General features: G+C 39.3%; 1 protein-coding gene across 1 annotated transcript in view; it reads left to right on the top strand.

Moving 5' to 3' along the window:
* The window catches only part of TOP1 (DNA topoisomerase I), a 91,742-nt gene that overhangs the window by 46,934 nt on the left and 25,826 nt on the right, over nt 1-18,982 (top strand). The window contains exons 6-10 of the mRNA XM_077778881.1: nt 2,753-2,848; nt 3,819-3,894; nt 7,349-7,461; nt 14,100-14,215; nt 17,950-18,071. Of these exons, the coding sequence (XP_077635007.1) occupies nt 2,753-2,848; nt 3,819-3,894; nt 7,349-7,461; nt 14,100-14,215; nt 17,950-18,071 (523 nt within the window). The remainder of the gene's footprint in view (nt 1-2,752; nt 2,849-3,818; nt 3,895-7,348; nt 7,462-14,099; nt 14,216-17,949; nt 18,072-18,982) is intronic.

The following is an 18,982-nucleotide window of genomic DNA, read 5'->3' as shown; positions in this document are numbered from 1 at the left end:
CTCCGTCTGCAGTTATGCTTTCTGTGGTTTCATTTAGCCACGTCCAGGAAGTAGACAATCCTCCTTCTGACATATTGTCAGAAGGTCACTGGTAGCCTAATGCTATGCCGCAGCGCCCTCATCATTCACCTCACTTCATCCCCTCACATAGGCATTTATTATCTCACATCATCACAAGAAGGACAAGTACAGTACAGTAAGATATTTTGAGTGAGAAAGAGACCACATTCACATAAATTTTATTATAGTGTGTTATAATTGTTCTGTTTTATTATTATTATTAATCTTGTGCTGTGCCTAACTTCTAAACTTTATTGCAAGTATGTATGTATAGGAATAAACATTATGTATACTTACTCTACTGTTTCAGGCATCTGCTGAGGGTCTTGGAATATACCCCCTGTGGATAAGCGGGGGGACTGCCAAATTCTGAGGCTCATCTGTAGAAGCTTACTTGATCTACATTTTGTCTTATTTTATTTTTATTTTATTATCATTTAAAAAATTTTTTTAATGTTTTATTTATTTCTGACAGAGAGAGACAGTGTGAGCAGGGGAGGGTCAGAGAGAGAGGGAGACAAAGAATCTGAAAAGGCTCCAGGCTCTGAGCTAGCTGGCAGCACAGAGCCCAACGCGGGGCTCGAACCCACGAACCATGAGATCATGACCAGAGCTGAAGTCGGACGCTTAACCGACTGAGCCACCCAGGCACCCTTTGATCTCCATTTAGGGATTGGTGTAGATTTGAGTAGAGATAATGTGATCTCTTTTCAAGAAGAGGAAAATGCATACACTCTTGAGGTTGCTTTTCCTGTATTGTTTTTGCCATTTTGATTTTCTTTTTTTCATCAACCTCGGCTCCTTAAAAAAAGCATGAAAGTCCCCTCTAGTTTCAAAAAAAGTTTATGATCATATATCCACATTTGCTTCATTGAATGACAGAATGGTTTTCCTGAGAGTTGGTGGAAGGGTTTGCGTATTGACTAGAACAAAGTGTTGGAGAGTTTTGCTTCCTTGAAACTTTGAACTTTCAGTTTCATTTGAGAACGTTTTTGAAAATTCTGCCATGTACTCTTTGAGTCCCTAGACTAGAAGGAGCAGGTGCCCTCTTCAGGCGTGTTTTGTAACTGATCTAGGAATGCAGAATAATGTAATTCAAGAAGCAGTAGAGCTGGAAGCTTCCCTAGGTGTTCTGATTTCTCAAAGTGAGTACAGGGTTGCTATTTGCTGCCAGGAGACCACCTAGGACTTTTATTAAACTAACACTAAGATATGAATAGACTCTGGACTTGGTATGTAATCCAGGATTTTGTTTCAGGAATTCCATGTTAGATTAGGAACACAGCCTTCTAGGCAGTGATCTCTATTTTCACTTTGCTAGACTGCTTGCTGTCTTACATGTTTGTCTTTGTGGACCAATCCAGATGTTTTACTGGGTAGAACACAGCTTTCTGGTAAATTGTTTTATGAGTTCTTTCTTCAAGCCTAGTAACCACACATGTTGTTAACTTTACCCGTGATAGTACTAGAATCTAGCATTTACTTAACTAGTTGGGTAAATGGTAGTGTCTCTTTCCTTCTGGTTCAAAGTGTTTGGAGATACTGGACTCTTGAGCCTATGCTGGTGATTTCTATGGTGAGGGGAACCAGCTGTAGAGACTGGCATTTGACGAGTGTGCAGATATAGGGAAGAAACGCTAATCTGTTTAAACATTCAGACTCTGTTGCAAGCAAGGGGATCCAGTATGCCTGGGGAGTTGGAGGGGGGTGACGTTGAAACTCTGTGAATATCTTGACTGTTCCTGGCAGCTGACTCTGGGTGCCCACCCCTTGGACCCCTTAGAAACAGATGGTTTCATGGGGAGGCATTCCCTGTACTGAGTGAGTTAGCTTCGCTGGCGTTTTGGTTTGTGAACAGTGAGGTTCTGCCGAATTATGCCAGGCCAGGGAACATCCCAAGGTTTTGGTGATTGCTGGTCCCATGGGTTTTTTTTTTTTTTTTTTTTTTTTTAACCTTTTCCTTCTTCTTTCTGGTTCAAAATAGTTATCTGAGAGAATCATCTTTTTATATTCAGAAGGCAAAAAGTTTTAACAAAAAAAGGGCAAGGCACTCTCCTGTGTATCAACTAAGTAAACCATGGGAGGAAGTTGAGCAATGACTAGATTTGGGTTGGAATGGCTGCAGTTTGTTCTGGGCCTCTTCTCATTTAGTACATGCACTTCTTTTGTTGTAATGTCAGCTTAGGTATTTTCCCATCTAACTAAGGTTATTTTCCATTAGAACTTCAAGGTAAGGCACAAGTTTGAGAAGAAATTTTTATTCCCTTCCTTGTAAAAGCTGTATTTAGCTTTGGGTACTAGAATAATCAGTTGGGATCATTGGTGGGTTTAGATACATAGTAGATCCCTCCTGTAAGGTGAGGGAACAACTTAACTTGTTCGTGTTATGGTTTGGGTCATCTGGTAAAGGCAGTGAAGATGCAGTAAGAAAGAATACTGACTTAGATTAAGGAGTCCTGATCCTAGATTTTGATACTGCCTATTCACCTGTAAAATGCAGACAGTACTATCTCCTTCACAGGGTTGTAGTGAGAATTAAGTGTAAGGAAGTGAAAATCTTTATAATTCGTACCAATGCATGTTGTTATCCTTACATCAACTACTACTCAGTGAGATGATTTATCCCTACTTTAGAGCATTTAACGAACTATAGACATTCCCAGTCTGATTAACTGGTCTTTGTCCTCTTTAGTCCACCACGAATTAAAGATGAACCTGAAGATGATGGCTATTTTGCTCCTCCTAAAGAGGATATAAAGCCGTTAAAGAGACCTCGAGAAGAGGATGAGTGAGTATTTTTTTCCTTGATTTTTGAAAACAAAAACAATTTGTTTAAACAATAAATGTGACATATGCCTCTCCAGTATGCAGGAAAACGACATTGATTGACTTTAGTCATTTGGAATTTGTGATTAATGGACTGGGCAGCTTAGTTGTGTTTGGTTTATGAAATGGAGGCTTTTCTAAGCAAATAGGTAGTGTACCTGACTGAGGCTTAATGCAAAACATATATTTATCTTTTTATTATTTCATCATATTAAAAGGTAATGCCTGTTTATTGTAAAAATTTCAAATAATATAGAATTTATCAAGAACATTTAAATTATTTAAGTTACTTTCAATTTATTATCACCTAACCACAGATAAGTTACCATTGTTAAGCGATTTTTCCTAGGATCTGTGCCTGTCCATGTATTCTAAGTGAAGTTTCAGTGTTGCTTTTAAAACAGTTATTTCAGGCTTGTGTGTACCTCTTTCTCAGATTCAGTGAGGTTAAGTTCTGCTCATTATTTTCAGTCTTGTATAGCTTCGTATACTCCTGGAGTCTACAAAGGATTTATGATAGAAACTGGGTGGAAAGAAAGGAGGGAAAATTCTTGGTAACCCATTTGTATTCACTTAGAATACATACAGTATTTCTTTCCTCCCCTTTCCAGCTAGGTATTACTTTGTCGTAGCCATTGTTGCACTGGGCATTTGGTCCCCAGACTTGTACCTTCTAGTGGTATAACCCTCCACCCCCCCATCTCTCCCAGGCCTGTGTAAACAGAAATTGTTTTGTTCTGTGTAGGACTATAACTGTTGGTCCTTATTCATGCCTCCTTTACTTTCTCTTCATCTGACTATGAGAATGTCCAGCCAAGAATAACAGTCATGCTGGCTTTAGAAGCCTCCAGGAGTTAGGAGGTCCTGATCCTTTTGGTGAGAACTACTGAGTCAGAGTTGTGTTAATTGCATTTTCATGTTCCCCTTTGTAGTGCTGATTATAAACCTAAGAAAATTAAAACAGAAGATCTCAAGAAAGAGAAGAAACGAAAACTGGAGGAAGAAGAGGTTAGTAAAGAGACTGTGGCCCTTAGAGGCTTGGGTTTGTTTTAGGGAGTTTTCCATAAAACAACTTTTGAAGGCAGGTGAGTTGTAGGAGTTTATTGGTCTTTCGTAGAGGAAACGCTAAGAAAGGCATGCAACAGTGACTATGGCACTGTGAGTTTTAAGATCTTTTTCTTAGCCTTCGTGCATGTCTACCCATAGCTTTGCTGCTAGCTGACATTCTTGGAGAAACTATACTGTCTTCATACCTGCAGAGGAAACGTTAACAAGAAATCATACTTTGGCTTACAGCCCACAAGAGTTTTCCCTAAGGAATGTTTTTAGCACTCTCTTACATGTATCAAGGCTTGCTCACCACTCACTTTGGGTAACTCTCCATGTTTAAAGGCCTTTAATGGGTGCCTCTTGGACATATGATGAAATCCAAGCTCTTTACCACAGCTCCTCCCGATCTGGCCCCTGCATCTGGTGCCTCCCTTCATCTTGTGCCTCTTCTCTAGTTTAGCTTGTTCTAGCCACACTGACCTCCTTTGTTTCTTTTCCACACTGGATTCTTTTGTGCTTCACAGCTTTGTGTAGCACATGCTGTTCCCTCTGTCTGGAACACACATGCTCTTCCTCCCTTCTTCTCCTGGCTTAGCACCTTCTTTAAAATCTCAGCTCATCACAAGTACTTTTCTAGGGCCTCTGTTTTATGCTTGTGGTAGATTTAAAATAAAATAATATGGTTACTTCTTTTGACACTTCCTATTCTTATACTAAAGAGTTATTAGCAAGTAATTCAAGGGAAAGATGTCAGAAGATCACAGGAGTCTTACATCTTGCATTTAGAAGGGGTTGAGTGAATTCTTAGCACTTTTGCTGCATTTGTGGTTGGCCATGGCCCTGGTCATGGGCAAAATGGATTCACAATTATTAAGTCACTAGCACATCACAGTATGAGCAGTAAAGATAGTAAGGAGCAGTGAGTTTTAAGAGTGTAATCTATTATAGTAGTAGTAAAAATGATAATAATTAAAATTAAATGTAATAGGTGGTTACTGTGTGCCAGACACTATCAGTGCTTTAAATGAATGATTTCATTTCATCCTCATAACCACCTTTAAGAGATAAATATTGCTACTATCATAATTATCTCTGTTTTATAGATGCAGACACTGAGGTATAGAGAGGCTGAATCATTTGCTTGAGGTCCTACAACTACTAAGTAGTAAAGCCAAGATTCAATCCCATGCAGTCTGAATCCAGAACCATTACACTAGCTACCATTTTAACCTGTCTCCTGCTTGACTTTGCTGATCTTTAACTCCATGGGAAGGGGGAAGAGTCTGAAGTGAAATCACATGAACACATGAAGAGTATTAATGAGAAGGAGAGCCATAGAGAGATGATCAGGTCCTAGGTTAGGGAACTGTGGTTTTCCTGCCAGGTGGTAGTAGCCTCTTCATAGCAGGGTCAGTTTATGAGCAACCCACTCAAGGACTCGAGAATGAAGTGCTGAGTGATGGTGGTAGTCACCCCACTTTCGTGTAGATAGTACAGATTAGTCAGTAAGAAATACACAACTTTAGCTTTTCTGTGCTTTCTCTATTGCCTTCAGGCTTTTGTTGCACTAATGTAAAATAATACCTTCCTCTGAGTTTAGAAGGAGCTAGTAATAACTGCTTTAAACCATTTGGAAAAAAGGATGCTTGACTTTATTTTTTTATTGTCCTTTTCAGCAACCCTCTCCCTACAGGGGGAGGAGAAAAACCACACAGGCTGAAAGACCTAGAGTGACTACGCAGTCTTACTATGGCCAGTACCCTAGGTGGCAGGAGCACTCTCACTGAAACCTCACTTAACTGGCTGTGGTTTTTTTCATTTCTGGGAATTGTTGGGAAGTCTTTAGTGACTGATTATCCCATTTCAGGCTTGAAAACATACAGTGTAGCCAGTGGTTTCCTGATGGTACCATCTGCATGCCCGTTCAGAAGCTGGAGGGAGAATGTCTTAACTGAAAAACATTTCCCTTTCCTGTGGTGTGTTTCAGCCTAAATAGTAAACATTATCTGAATTATATGATCCTCTAGTACTTTCTCCTCCCAAACATACTTAAACATTTATATTCTCCATTTCTGTTTTATAGTCTTTCCCCTTACTTCTACCCCAAAGATCATTTGCTTTAAAATCCTGAGTTTGGGGCACCTGGGTGACTCAGTTAAATGTCTGACTTTGGCTCAGTAATGATCTCTTGGCTCATGAGTTCAAGCCCCACGTCGGGCTCTGTGCTGACACCTCAGAGCCCAGAGCCTGCTTGGGATTCTCTGTCTCCCCTTCTCTCTGCTCCTCCCCCCACTCATACTCTGTCTCTCAAAAATAAACATTAAAAAAAAGTTTTTAAAAAATCCTGAGTTTATCTTGATTGTTATATCCTATCATGTAGTGCTAGAATGTTTATATATTCCAGTCATTCCCATGAGTGACACTGTTAGTGTTCTGGTAAACTTGAGCTCTCGTCATGGTTAATAGCCGCTATATAGGACCCGGAACTAGTGACCAAACCTCTATTTTGGACTTTTCATTGATTATAACTGAATAGGCCAGACCAAACTGTCAGTAAAGGTCTTTCAAGCTCTGCCATTCTATACTTGATTTTAAGATGACTCTAAACCCCCTTTGAGAGCTACATAAAGCTTGTTGAGTAAGAAATTATCTTGGATAGTTAGGACAAAGGAAAATATTCTTTAAGAGTTTAGATTCTGTGGAGCAGGACCCCCCACCTGTTAAATAACACACTTTTGACTGGATATATGTGTTTTGAGATTTATCACCTGTGTTCTTGAGTTACATTTGTTTATGTTTGTGCCACAGTGACAGCTCATCTAGGGTCACAGTTCAAAGAAAAGCCGTAAAGAAATACAGTACTGTACTAGGACTTGGTAATCACTTTAGGATCTCTTCAATACTTGCTTACTGTTTTGCGGCTTTGTATATGCAAGCAACAGTGAGTGATATTAAACTCCATCGGGAATTTCCTTTCAAATTGTATAGTAAGTGTCTAATACAAGGTCTGTACCCATTATTTGATGACATTGGAAGAAGTTTGAAAGTAAGTGGATTTAAAAACAAGTGAGGGTAATATACCAGGATTACTCTCTATAGAAGTGCTCTCCCAAACATTCCTCTAAGGCTAAAAAATATATGTATAATTTACGAGGCTTTTCCCATGCACAGTGAATGTTTTTTTAACTACTTTCTTAGGTAGTCATTTGTCAGGGAGTTTTGGGAAATACTGCTCTAGAGAAAAGTAAATTTTCACTCATCTATTAAATTGAGAGGATTAGATTTAAGAACTCTCCAGTTTTAATATTTTATTCTATGATTCCAGTTTTTCTTCCTAATGGCCCCTCAAAAACTACTTCTAAAAATACGATTGGTACTTACTTAAGTGCTTTCTCACCATGTTTCTTTGTAGGATGGTAAATTGAAAAAACCCAAGAATAAAGATAAAGATAAAGATAAAAAAGTTCCTGAGCCAGATAGCAAGAAAAAGAAGCCGAAGAAAGAAGAGGAACAGAAGTGGAAATGGTAACATGGCAGCCCTGGTTCCAGCGTCTGCTCTCGGGTTCCACGGCCTAACTAAGCAAAAGTGTTAAATAAAATTTAATAGCCTGATATTTGGAAGAAGAGGGAAGTACTTAAAAAAAAAAAAAATCTCTCCAGAATAATATTCTGAAATAGGTTTTCCAGGTCCTAGCGAGTGTTAACTAGGTCTCAGCGTATTGGTTGTCAAAATTTGGTGTCACCCTGGAACAGAATTAACTACAGAATTATATTGTGTGTGTAGGAATTTGGCATATGAAGAAAGTTGCATTTAAAATGATGGAGAAAAGATGGATTATTCTATAAATTATGTTTAGGAAATTGCCTGTTTATAGGTTTAAAAAATAACCTCCAAAAGAAAGTCTGGATGAATATTTTATAATTGTAGAATAATGAAGACCTTTTGAAACAGGACCTATAACCAGAGCCATAAGGAAAAGATTTATAAAATTGATCCATCGAAATTAAAATGTTGTGGAGTGGCTGAGTGCTTAGTTGNCTCTCTCTCTCAGAAATAAATAAAACATTAAAAAAAAAAGAAATTAAAATGTTGGGTATGGCAGACAAACTCATGGCATTAAAAACAATCATAAGGGAAAATACTTGCAGAGGACTAAGATTCTTAATATGAAAAAAGATTTTTTTAAATAAATATGAAAGAGAAGAGTCTTAGAAAAGTGATCAGTAAAACATCTTAAAATAGGAGGAAAGAAAGATGCCAATATGCTTAATGTCTCTCAGATTAGGAAACAATATGTATCAAAATATCTAGGGTTGTGACCAAGAAAACAGGTGTCCTCCACACTGGGAGTGAAGATTTTAATCTTTATGGGAGGAGTATAGTTTTAACAGGTTACTTCTGAGACATATGTTTAGGCGGGAAATTTTATTTTTTAATAAATTTTGCTATTTAGAATTTTGAAATAAACAAGTATTTTTAATGCTGATATATTTTTTAAGTTACTTATTTGAGGGGGGTGAGAGAGTGCGAATGCGGGGAGGGGCAGAGAGAATCCTAAGCAGACCTCATGCTTGTCAGCACATAGCCCAATGCAGGCTCAAATCCATGAACCATGAGATCATGGCCTGAGCCGAAACCAAGAGTCCGACGCTTAACTGACTGAGCCATCCAAGTGCCCCTAATACTGATACTTCCTAAAACTTACTAACCACTGTACGAATTATATATCATTTGTAGTTGTGTTAAAAAAAATTCAGATGATCAGAGGTGCACAAGTCCGGGGAAAAAAATGAGTTCTTTCTCCCATTCTCGTTTTCCCTTGCCAGCTCTGATGTAATGAGCATTCATAGTTTGGTGTGTAGAGTTTCAGAGCCATTAGTATGCATTTCCTCTACAGCTTTTATAATTTGGAACAGTAATCTCCCCAGCACCGCGAGTCTGAGGAAAAGGGAGGGTTCAGTGACTAGGGAGGTGACAGAGAGGAGCAGAGCTGCAGTGGCTGAATGCTCCACACAGCTATATAACTGGCGTGGGCATATCCAGGGTTACAGAGAAAGTCACAGAGCAAAGGAACCCTGAGCCAGAGTCAGGAAACAAAAGAATGTGTTTTTAGTTTCTTCAGAGTTTTCCAGAGATAGAATGTTGACCTTAAGATAAAATGAAGTGATTATGTAAATTAGGGATGGTTATTAGGAGTCATGAGAATGTGAGTTAGTGATCAGGGTCTGTTGTCTGTCAGGGTTTGGTGGTGTGTGCTCAGGAAGTGTTTGTTGCATGAACAAGTTTATTGCCTGGTCATCACTAGCTCCCTGCTGTCTTCCCCCTTCCTGTGGAGTCTTGGCTTTTATGGGGCCCTGAAGCAGATCTACTCTTGTCCTGGTCCAGCCTCATATGTGTGGAATTAGATCCAAGAGTGTAATAGCCTAATTTTGCTTCTGTGGTTGAAATCCTTATCAGTGTTGCCACACATTAATCCTTGGACACCATGACCTTTGAGTTTTATTCTTATTTTGGTTTAAGTGGGACTATTAAGTCTGTAACTGAAGATGGTTGAGCCAAAGTTGGATGCTTAACAGACTGAGCCACCCAGGCGCCTCCCAAGAGCCCCATGTTTATAAGGGTTACCCATTGTAGGTGTATGGGGTTTCAGTTCTTGAGTTAAACACACATTTCTTTCAGGGCTGACCTGTTTGAACAGATGTCCCATGTTAATTCTAAACATGATTCTTCACAAAAAGATCTAGAAACTGAGGAGTTTGTTTGCTGGTATTAGGTGTGACTTTACATGGAAGTTTCAGTCTCTTTCAGCAAAGACAAAATGCTGTAAGGATTTAGGTTGTAATGTAAGGAATTAGTGTTGAAAGACCAAGACTCACAAATATAATCAGTAATAGTGATACGAAATTTATGGAATATGAATTGATACTCTCTTCAAACTAGAGAAACTGTCCTTGAGCCTAGAGATTAGCTTCAAGAACGCTGTAGTAACTCAGCTTTATTTCTGTTTAAAAATTAAATATGCATTTTATAGTGTACTGTGAGGTGCTTCTTAACTACAAGGGAGCTTGATTTCAAATACCTTCCTGTCGTAACTACATTTCTAACACCTTTCCACCTTCTCCTTTTCAAGCGTATTTTATTATCCAGTTGATACCTATCTTGAATTCATAAGTCAAGTCTGCCATAAAGAGAAGTCATTTTGGTGTCTAGGTACATGCTCTTAATTTTGTTGGTGAGCCATTGATGTAGGCCTAAAAGGGCAACATTACTGTTTTTATTTCTATTTACTTGTATTTATTTATAGTTGTTGATCCAATGATATCAGCCTGTTGAAGGATATGTTCTCTTTCTGTTTAAACTGAGGTTTAGTGTTGAGTGATTCATTGAATCTCTTATTTTACTTAAATGGTAGAGAAAATACTGTGAGTCCTCAGGATGAACATGTTGGAATAGGAAGAATTATAAAACAGTTTGGAGTCTTAATTAAAAACCACTGGAGGGGCACCTGGGTGGCTCATTTGTTTAATAAGAGTCTGAATCTTGCTTCTTGGTTTTGGCTCAGCTCATGATCTCATGGATCGTGGGATCAAGCCCTGGGTCAGGCTTTGCAGCTGGCAGGGTGGAGCCTGCTTGGGATTCTTTCTCTCCCTCTCTGCCCCTCTTCTGCTCGTGCTGTCTCTCTCTCTCAAAATAAATAAACTTAAATTAAAAAAATACACTGGAGTTGGGGTGCCTGGGTGGCTCAGTTAAGTGTCCTGACTCTTGGTTTTGGGTCAAGTCATGATCTCAAGGTTCATGGGATCCAGCTTCCCTGTCAGCCCAGAGCCTGGTTCGGATTCTTTCCCTCCCTCTCATTTTTCCCCTTTACCTACCCCTCTCCCAAAATAAAACACAACCACCACTACCACTGGAGTTGATGGGAATAATGGAACCAAGTCCCAATATAAGGGAAAACGTGGTGTTCTTAGTCTCTACACAGTGACTCTCTGACTGCTGCACACAGGTATCTTGAAATTTCTTTGGTGTATACATGCCTACACACATTGTTCATACACACACACACACACACACACACACGTGGATTTTTTTCTGGTTTGGAAAGTAACAGACTCGGATTTGGATGGGTCCCTGTACCTAAGCCTTTCTTTGCCAGTGTCTAGTTGGTAGATCATGCCAGTTTCATATGTAGAAGTGGTAGGTTAGTTATCGAGGATCTTTATGCAGTGCCCTCTCTAGGTTTAAGATTTTATTAAATCTGTACTTTGAGGTATTTTTTAGTGTCTTTAGTAATAATATACAAAAACCTAGAATTTTCCACATTAACCATTTAAGTGTGCAGTTACATGGTATTAAGTACATTCACATTGTTGTGTAACCCTTACCACCACCATCCCATCTATCTACAGAGCTCTTTTCGTCTTACAGAACTGAAACTCTGTTAAACAGTAACCCTCCCTCATTCCCCCTTTCCCTTGGCCCCTGGTAGCTGCCCTTCTGCTTTCTCTCTCTGTGAATTTGATTACTTTACATAACCTCATGTAAGTGGAAATCTACAATATGGCCTTTGGTGACTGGCTTATTTCACCTAACAAAATGTCTTCAGGGTTCATCTGTGTTGTGGCATGTGTCAGGTTTTCCTTCTTTCCTAAGGCTGAATAATATTTCATTGTATGTATAGGCCGTATTTGGTTTATCCATTTGTCTGTTGATGGATACTTAGATTGTTTCCACCTTTTGGCAATTGTGTATAGTGTTGCTATGAATGTTGGAGAACAAGTATTTGTTTAAATACCTGCTTTGAATTGTTTTGGGTATATTCCTAGGAGTGGAATTGCTGGATCATATGGTAGTTCTGTGTTTAATTTTCAAGCATTCACTATATATACTGCTTTCTACAGTGGGCTGCACAGTTGACATTCTCACCAATGGTGCAAAGGATTCTAATTTCTCCATATCCTCATCAACACTTGTTATTTTCTGGTCTGTTTTTGTTTTCATAATAGTCCCCCTAATAGGTGTGAGCGATATCTCATAGTTTTGATATATATTTCCTAATGACTGTTGATGTTGAACATTTTTTTCAGATGCTTACTGGCCATTTGTTTATCTTGGGAGAAGTGTATATTCAGGTCCTTTTCCTATTTTTTAATTGGGTTTTTTCTCTTATTGTTGTAGTTCTTTATTCTGCATGTTAATCCTTTATCAGATAATATGCTTTGGAAATATTTTTTCTCATTTGTGGGTTGCCTTGTCACTGTTGATTGTATCCTTTAATGTACAATTTTTAACTTTGTAGTCCAGTTCTTCTTTTTCTTTTGTTGCCTGTGCTTTTGTTGTCTTATCTAAGAAAATCATTCCGAAATGCAGAGTCAAGAAGCTTTTGCCCTATGTTTTCTTCTAAGAGTTTTATAATTTTAGCCTGTATGTTTGTGTCTGTGATTGATTTTGAGTTTATTTTTGTATATAGTGTAAGGTCAGGACCCAACTTCATTCTTTTGCATGTCAATATCTAGTGTTCCCAATACCATTTGTTGAAAAACCTCCATTGAATGGTCTTGGCACCCTTGTCAAAAATCATTTGACCATCTGTGTTGACTTTTTATAGTGATGCTCTTTTTGCAGCAGTTTGTTATGTGTAATTTTTATTTGATGTTTCTGAACTTTGTTTAAAACATTGGAGTTAGGGGCACCTGGGTGGCTCAGTCATTTGAGCGTCTGACTCTCAATTTCGGCTTAGTATGGTCTCATAGTTGTGAGATCGAGCCTTACATCAGGCTCTGGGCTGGGTATGGAACCTTCTTGGGATTCTCTCTCTCTCTCTCTCTCTCTCTCTCTCTCTCTCTCTCTCCCTACCTCTCCACCTCTCTCTCCCTCTCTCCCCACTCTCTCTCCTCCCCCTTCACTCCCCTTCCCATCCTTCTCCCTCGTTGGTGCTCTCTTTATCTCTCTAAAATAAAACAAAAAAATAACAAAATATTCTATCTGTAAGACAACTGACTCTTAAACAAAATGGTGGTGATGGTGAGAAAATCTAATTCAGAAAAAGAAAGAATTTGAAACCTATCATCCAATTGCAGTGCATGATCCTTAATAGGATCCTGGCCTATAAAATACATTTTGAGTATAATTGGGGAGTTTTTAGTATGGTCTAGGTATTAGAATGAAGCTAATTTTGTTATATGTAATAATATTATTATGTGAGAGAATATGTTTACAGGTGAACTATTTATTTTTTAAATATTTTTATTTATTTCTAGGAGAGAGGGAGAGACAGTGTGAGCAGGGGAGGGTCAGAGAGAGAGGGAGATACAGACTCTGAAACAGGCTCCAGGCTCTGAGCTGGCAGTCAGCACAGAGCCCGACGCGGGGCTCGAACCCACAAACCGCGAGATCATGACCTAAGCGAAAGTCGGACGCTTAACCGACTAAGCCACCCAGGCGTCCCACGGGTGAACTATTTAGAGGTGAGGTAAAATATCTACAGTTTACATTGCTGAAATATAGGAAAAAGTAGGAAACAGCATAATATTAGCAGTTGTTGAATATAAGTGATGGGGATATGGTGTTCCTTGTATTATGTCTGATCATTTTTGCTTTTTTTTTTTTTTAGAAGCTATTTGCACTAAAGTCTGCATTCATTTATCCCTACCTTCTAGATAGCTCTAGGTAACCCATGAGTACCTTAAACTCAGTACTCCAACTGAATTACTGTTTCTCAGTCTTTTGTTCCATCTTGTGCTTGTTGGGTTGTTTTTCCATATATCTTCACCTGGCATCTCCACTCCCAGGAGGCCTTTCTCTGGGTATCAGCACATAAATAATACCTCTGTCATGTATACCATGGTGGTAAAACAGCTGTTCCATTTCCATAGCTCCCAGCTATTGCCAGGCTCCTTGAGTGGGAATCCCTTATATCCAATACTAGAACTGAACTCTTGAACTGTATTTTCCTGTGTTCACCTGAGTATTCCATTTTACTTATTGTGAGTGTTGGCTTTTTCAAGGTGAAGAATACTGGTTCTTTTGATCCAGGCCTTGAATGTGGGGCCCAGAGTTATTTTAGAGCACCAACCAATTGAATGATAAATTCATTGGGGATTTAATAGATGACAGTTTCTATGTTAGGTGATCACTAAGTGGGTTTATACTTTGTTTTTTAAAGGTGGGAAGAAGAGCGCTATCCTGAAGGCATCAAATGGAAATTCCTAGAACATAAAGGCCCTGTTTTTGCTCCACCATATGAACCTCTTCCAGAGAGTGTCAAGTTTTATTATGATGGTGAGTTGTTCCAAGGTTGTCTAATTCTTGGCCAAGAAAAGAGTTGCTTCTATTTAGGAATAGAAAATGAGGAGAGATCTTGTGCTATATAATCCCTTTTGTTTATTTCATTTTGTTTTATTGTCATTGTGTGGTTTGGGGGAATGATCATCAGGTGTTAACTCTTAAAGGGTTTGGTGGTGAAGGAACTGCCTTGAGAAGAAGGGGCTGTTAATGTCTTAACTACATGGTCTCCAAGTTAAATGTTTTTATTTGAACTTCATTTCTGAGGAGCCACTCTTTGTAAGATATTAGAAGAGCCTTACTTGAATGGTAGTAGTTTACCTTAGCAATAAAATGCAAGCTGATAAGCAGTTGAAGATTAGTCAGCCATCAGCCTCTAGGTAAGGCTAGTTAGGTGTCAATCACTTGGTATATAGCACAGCACTATGCCTTGTGCAGTCAAATTTCTTGGGCTGCTATGAAGAACTGCTCTTTGTGGGCACTTCTCTTAGAACTCTCAGATTTGTCCATGAGCTACCATTGGTGTTTCTGTTGTTGGGTTGAAGAATTGGAAGAGTACCTTTGACATTCTTCCTATTTATAGTGTAGCACTGTGCAGATGGGAATGTTCAACTGATCTCCCTCATTCCAAGAGTTCTATCCAGAAGTGGCTAGAGCATTTTACCCCAGACGCTTATGTGCTCAAGATTTGCTAGGTGCATCTGGACTCTATCTATTAAATGATGGATGTGAATAGTACTGGGTGGTTCTGAACCAAGGGGTTTTCCCTTTCCCTTTAGGAAAACTGCCTAAAGGCATTAGTGGTGAACACAGGGAGAGTTCTGGTACATCTCTTTGTCTGCCAGTGGTGGCCTTAGGGCCACAGATAACTTCTAGATAAAGGTATTCCGTTTATACTGGATCTTGTAAGTGGGGGACGCGTCAAGCTTGGCAAGCTGGAATTCATTTTTTATTCAGCGTGCCTGTGTTAGACACCAAGACCCAGCAGTGGACAATATTGACTACTCCCTGATTGCATGACATTTGCAGTCTACCAGGACCCCAAGGCCTGAATGACAAGTGCTTGCATCAGATAAACATTGACTTGTGTTGACCAGAGCACACAGGACACAGTTCTATAAGCCTTCATAGTTGGTTACTTAAATATGACTCCAAAGCCAAACTCCAATGAGGAAAAAGAGCCTAGAACCCTGGAAGAAGACAATCCTAAAAGTCCATATATTCTGTAGCTCAAGTCTGGATTTACCAAGAGCTTTAGAAAGCTCAACTACTAAAGCTTCACTTTGAGGTTCAAAATGATTTGAAGGAAAGCTAGATTCTTTAGTCTCTGAGTTTCTCTTTTCAAGATGGGAAGCCAAGACCTGAGCCAGTCATCACTGGTCACTGTGGTCCTTTCCTTCGTTCTTGCCCAGTCCTCCATTACAGGAGCTCCAGCTTTGCCATTTTCTTAGTTGGGTTTCTCGCTAGTATTACTTCCCTCTGAGTATGTGAACTCCTATTGGGCAATAAGTCAGAATGTTGTATTTGAATTATTAGTACAAATTGATACTCTAAATCCTGCCTGCTCTCTAAGGAAAAGAGTTCTCAGACTCCTTCGGACCTGCCAGGGAGGCAGGGTACTGGGTTGCTGATGCAGTGATTGGCCTCTGCTGAGAACCTCCAGTTTTCAGCCCTGACTCAGCAGTTTCTTCTTCCTGGAGCTCAGCCTTTTCCACAAAGTGCTTCCATTGCCAGGAATCTTAAGCAAGTCCTTTTCCCACCACTCTGCTGCTGGGGAGCTGTCATTTCCTCTTTTGACAGCCCATCTAAAATAGGAGGCATCAAAATTCCTTCCTCTGTTGGTACAGAATTCAGTAAAATTGCCCAAAGAGTCTCCATTGTTTTATTTTTCAAATATTTGTTGATACTGGTTTACTTCAGACAGATCTAAGAACAGTTTACATTTCCTTTCTTGCCATTTTTAAATTTCATTTATTTTTAGTGACTTAATGTTTTCCTTTATATCAGAAACATCATGGGGCACCTGGGTGGCTCAGTCAGTTTAGTATCTGACCTTGGCTCAGGTCATGATCCTTGTGGTTTGTGGGTTCGAGCCCCGCATCGGGCTCCGTGTTGACAGCTCAACCTGGAGCCTGCTTCGAATTCTGTGTCTCCCTCTCTCTCTCAAAAATAAATAAACATTAAGAAAAAAAGAAACATGTTATTATAACTTTATTGGTAACTCTAATTCAGACTTTCAGAGAGTTGAAGAAGTGCCAGAAAGCCTCGAAAGCTAATAACCCTATCCTCCCCAAAATGACTTCTTTCAAAGGCAAAAGCTTGTGGGGATAGGGTAGGGGTCGGGGGAGGTTTGAATGGGAATGTGGTGCTACCTGTTGGCCTTTTCCATGTTGCGGATTCCATGCAAGTTCGGTCTACCCTGACAATTTCAGTTTTGTGCCACATTTGCCTATACCCTGCAACTAGGGATGATGACTTCCCAGCCATCATGAAATGAATTGTCTTCTGAGTTTTGAAATGGATGGATTTCTGGTTAAGTTTTAGTTTTCTCTAATGAAAGTGAAAATCCTTGGTGAATGTTAGTACCTATGAAATTGTAAGACAGTGGGATGGTTTTTAACCTCATTTTAGGTATAGTCAAATTATTATGCTGTGGATTAGTTCCAGATGGTGTTGTAAAGCTGTATGTTCAAGAAAAAAATGGAAATTGTCCCTAAGAGTACTGTTAAAGATACTCTATTTTAAAAATAGATTAAACTCCCAAGTACTTCCCTTTATTGCTTTATTACCTAAATAAGGTACACAAAACCCCTACGCCTCATTCAGATTTACACTACAAGTTAGCATTTTTCATTGTATATGAAAATGGATGCCTTTAGAACAGCTTTTGCTAACATGTGCATGCTACCAAGAATCCCAGTCATCCCTTGTGCTTCAGATGAGTCTTATTTCCCCAAAAGAGGCAGTCTCCTAGTGCCTGTGTTCCAGAGCAATCATTTCAAACTCTAGCATGCACACAAGTCACCTGAAGGTCTCTTAAAATGCACTTGCTGAGTCTGTAAATCTGGGTTGGGGCTTGAGAGTCTGCCTTTCTAACAGAACTCCCACGTGATGCTAATGCTGCTGATCTGTGAACCACACTTTGAGCACCATAGTTCTAGAGGAAGGTCTTACTTAGATTTTTCGTGTGGGATATCTGGGCTTGCGTGCTGTGGGTATATATTATTTTATTCATATTCCACCCACCTAACTTTAAAGGAGAAAGATGCCTATTTCTTTTCCCCACAATTCCTTTCTTCCACTCCCTGCCCTATCCCTTCCTCCCCTTCTTGAACAGAGGCTGCTTAGCTTAGCAGTGGCAGGAGTCCCTCTGAGGATTTGATTTTTAAAAACCATTGAAGAGGTGTAAAGGACCCTGCTTGCTGAAAGGAAAAGGAAGAGTGGCTGGGCCTCCCCCAGCTCATCCCTGTCCTGAGCAGGCACCTGGGAACAGTTTACTGGCATAGTCTCCAGAGAATGACCCAGGTAAATATCTGCTAAAGGGAAGGAGAACTTCTACAACTAGATACAAATCAGTGTATTGTCTCTGTTGTTGTTGTTAGCATGTGTCACCAGACCTTTGTATACCTTGGGAAGGTAAACCATTAGTTAGAAGACCTCTCCAGAGCTCAGTATTGATACTTAAAACATGAATTATGCACCTCAATTTTTGGGACCACTTTTTCCTCCAGGTAAAGTCATGAAGCTGAGCCCCAAAGCAGAAGAAGTAGCTACGTTCTTTGCAAAAATGCTCGACCATGAATATACTACTAAGGAAATATTTAGGAAAAACTTCTTTAAAGACTGGAGAAAGGTATTGTAGCCCATGGGTTAATATCCTAGCACCTTGCAAAGATACTAATCAGATACTAAAGAGTAAACTGTAACTTGAGAAAAAAATTCTCTGATGTAAAATTTGAGCTTTATGAATTTTATCGTATTTAAAGTTTTTCTTTTTTCCCCTATTCACTATATTACATAGATTTTTATCCAACAAGAATATTTATATTTCTTTCCTCTCACTCTCATATGGCTGCAGGAGGGAGTTTATGAGACCAAACAAAAGAGTTCGGCTCTGGTTGAGCAAAGGAAACTTTGTCTCTGCAGGACTGCCTGCCCTCTGTCTGCTATTGCAAAGAGAGGTGTCAGTGTGCCTTCCTGGTCCTGTTCCCTTTTGATTCTTATGTACTTGCTTTTTGGGTTTGATTCTGCTCTTGAAATCACATGTTCTATATCAGCTTAGGTGATTTTAAACAATTTCCTTATTCTCAATTTGGATAATGTGGACAGAGGCTGAGATGAAGTTTACCTTCTGAATAGCTCTGGAAGCAACATTAAATGAGTGAGTAGAGCAGGGATGTTTCTAAGAGAGAATGAGCGTGGAACTATTTTCTCTTGTTACTAAAGGAAATGATACATATTCATGTTTTTCAACTGTGGGATACATAGGCCTATGGATGTGGCAGGGTGTAATGAGCTCAAGAAATTACCTAAGAGTTCCATGAGCTTTTTCAGTGATAAATCATGTAAAGCTTTTTTCTATTCAGTATTTTATAAGGAACAAAGTAATAAAATTTTGTTTTATTTTTCAACACTCACATTTAGATTGACTACCTCTCCAAACACCTTTGCCTGAAAAAAATGGTGCTTTGCTGTAATCACAAAGAAACCTAGAGGATTAAATAGTGTATTTTCCTTCTTCTGTCTCCTCCCCCCCCCCCCCCC

This window comes from Crocuta crocuta, unplaced genomic scaffold (assembly GCF_008692635.1).
Source record: "Crocuta crocuta isolate KB4526 unplaced genomic scaffold, BGI_CrCroc_1.0 scaffold248, whole genome shotgun sequence".
Taxonomy (NCBI): Eukaryota; Metazoa; Chordata; class Mammalia; order Carnivora; family Hyaenidae; genus Crocuta; species Crocuta crocuta.
This window is presented reverse-complemented; position numbering and strand designations above follow the sequence as displayed.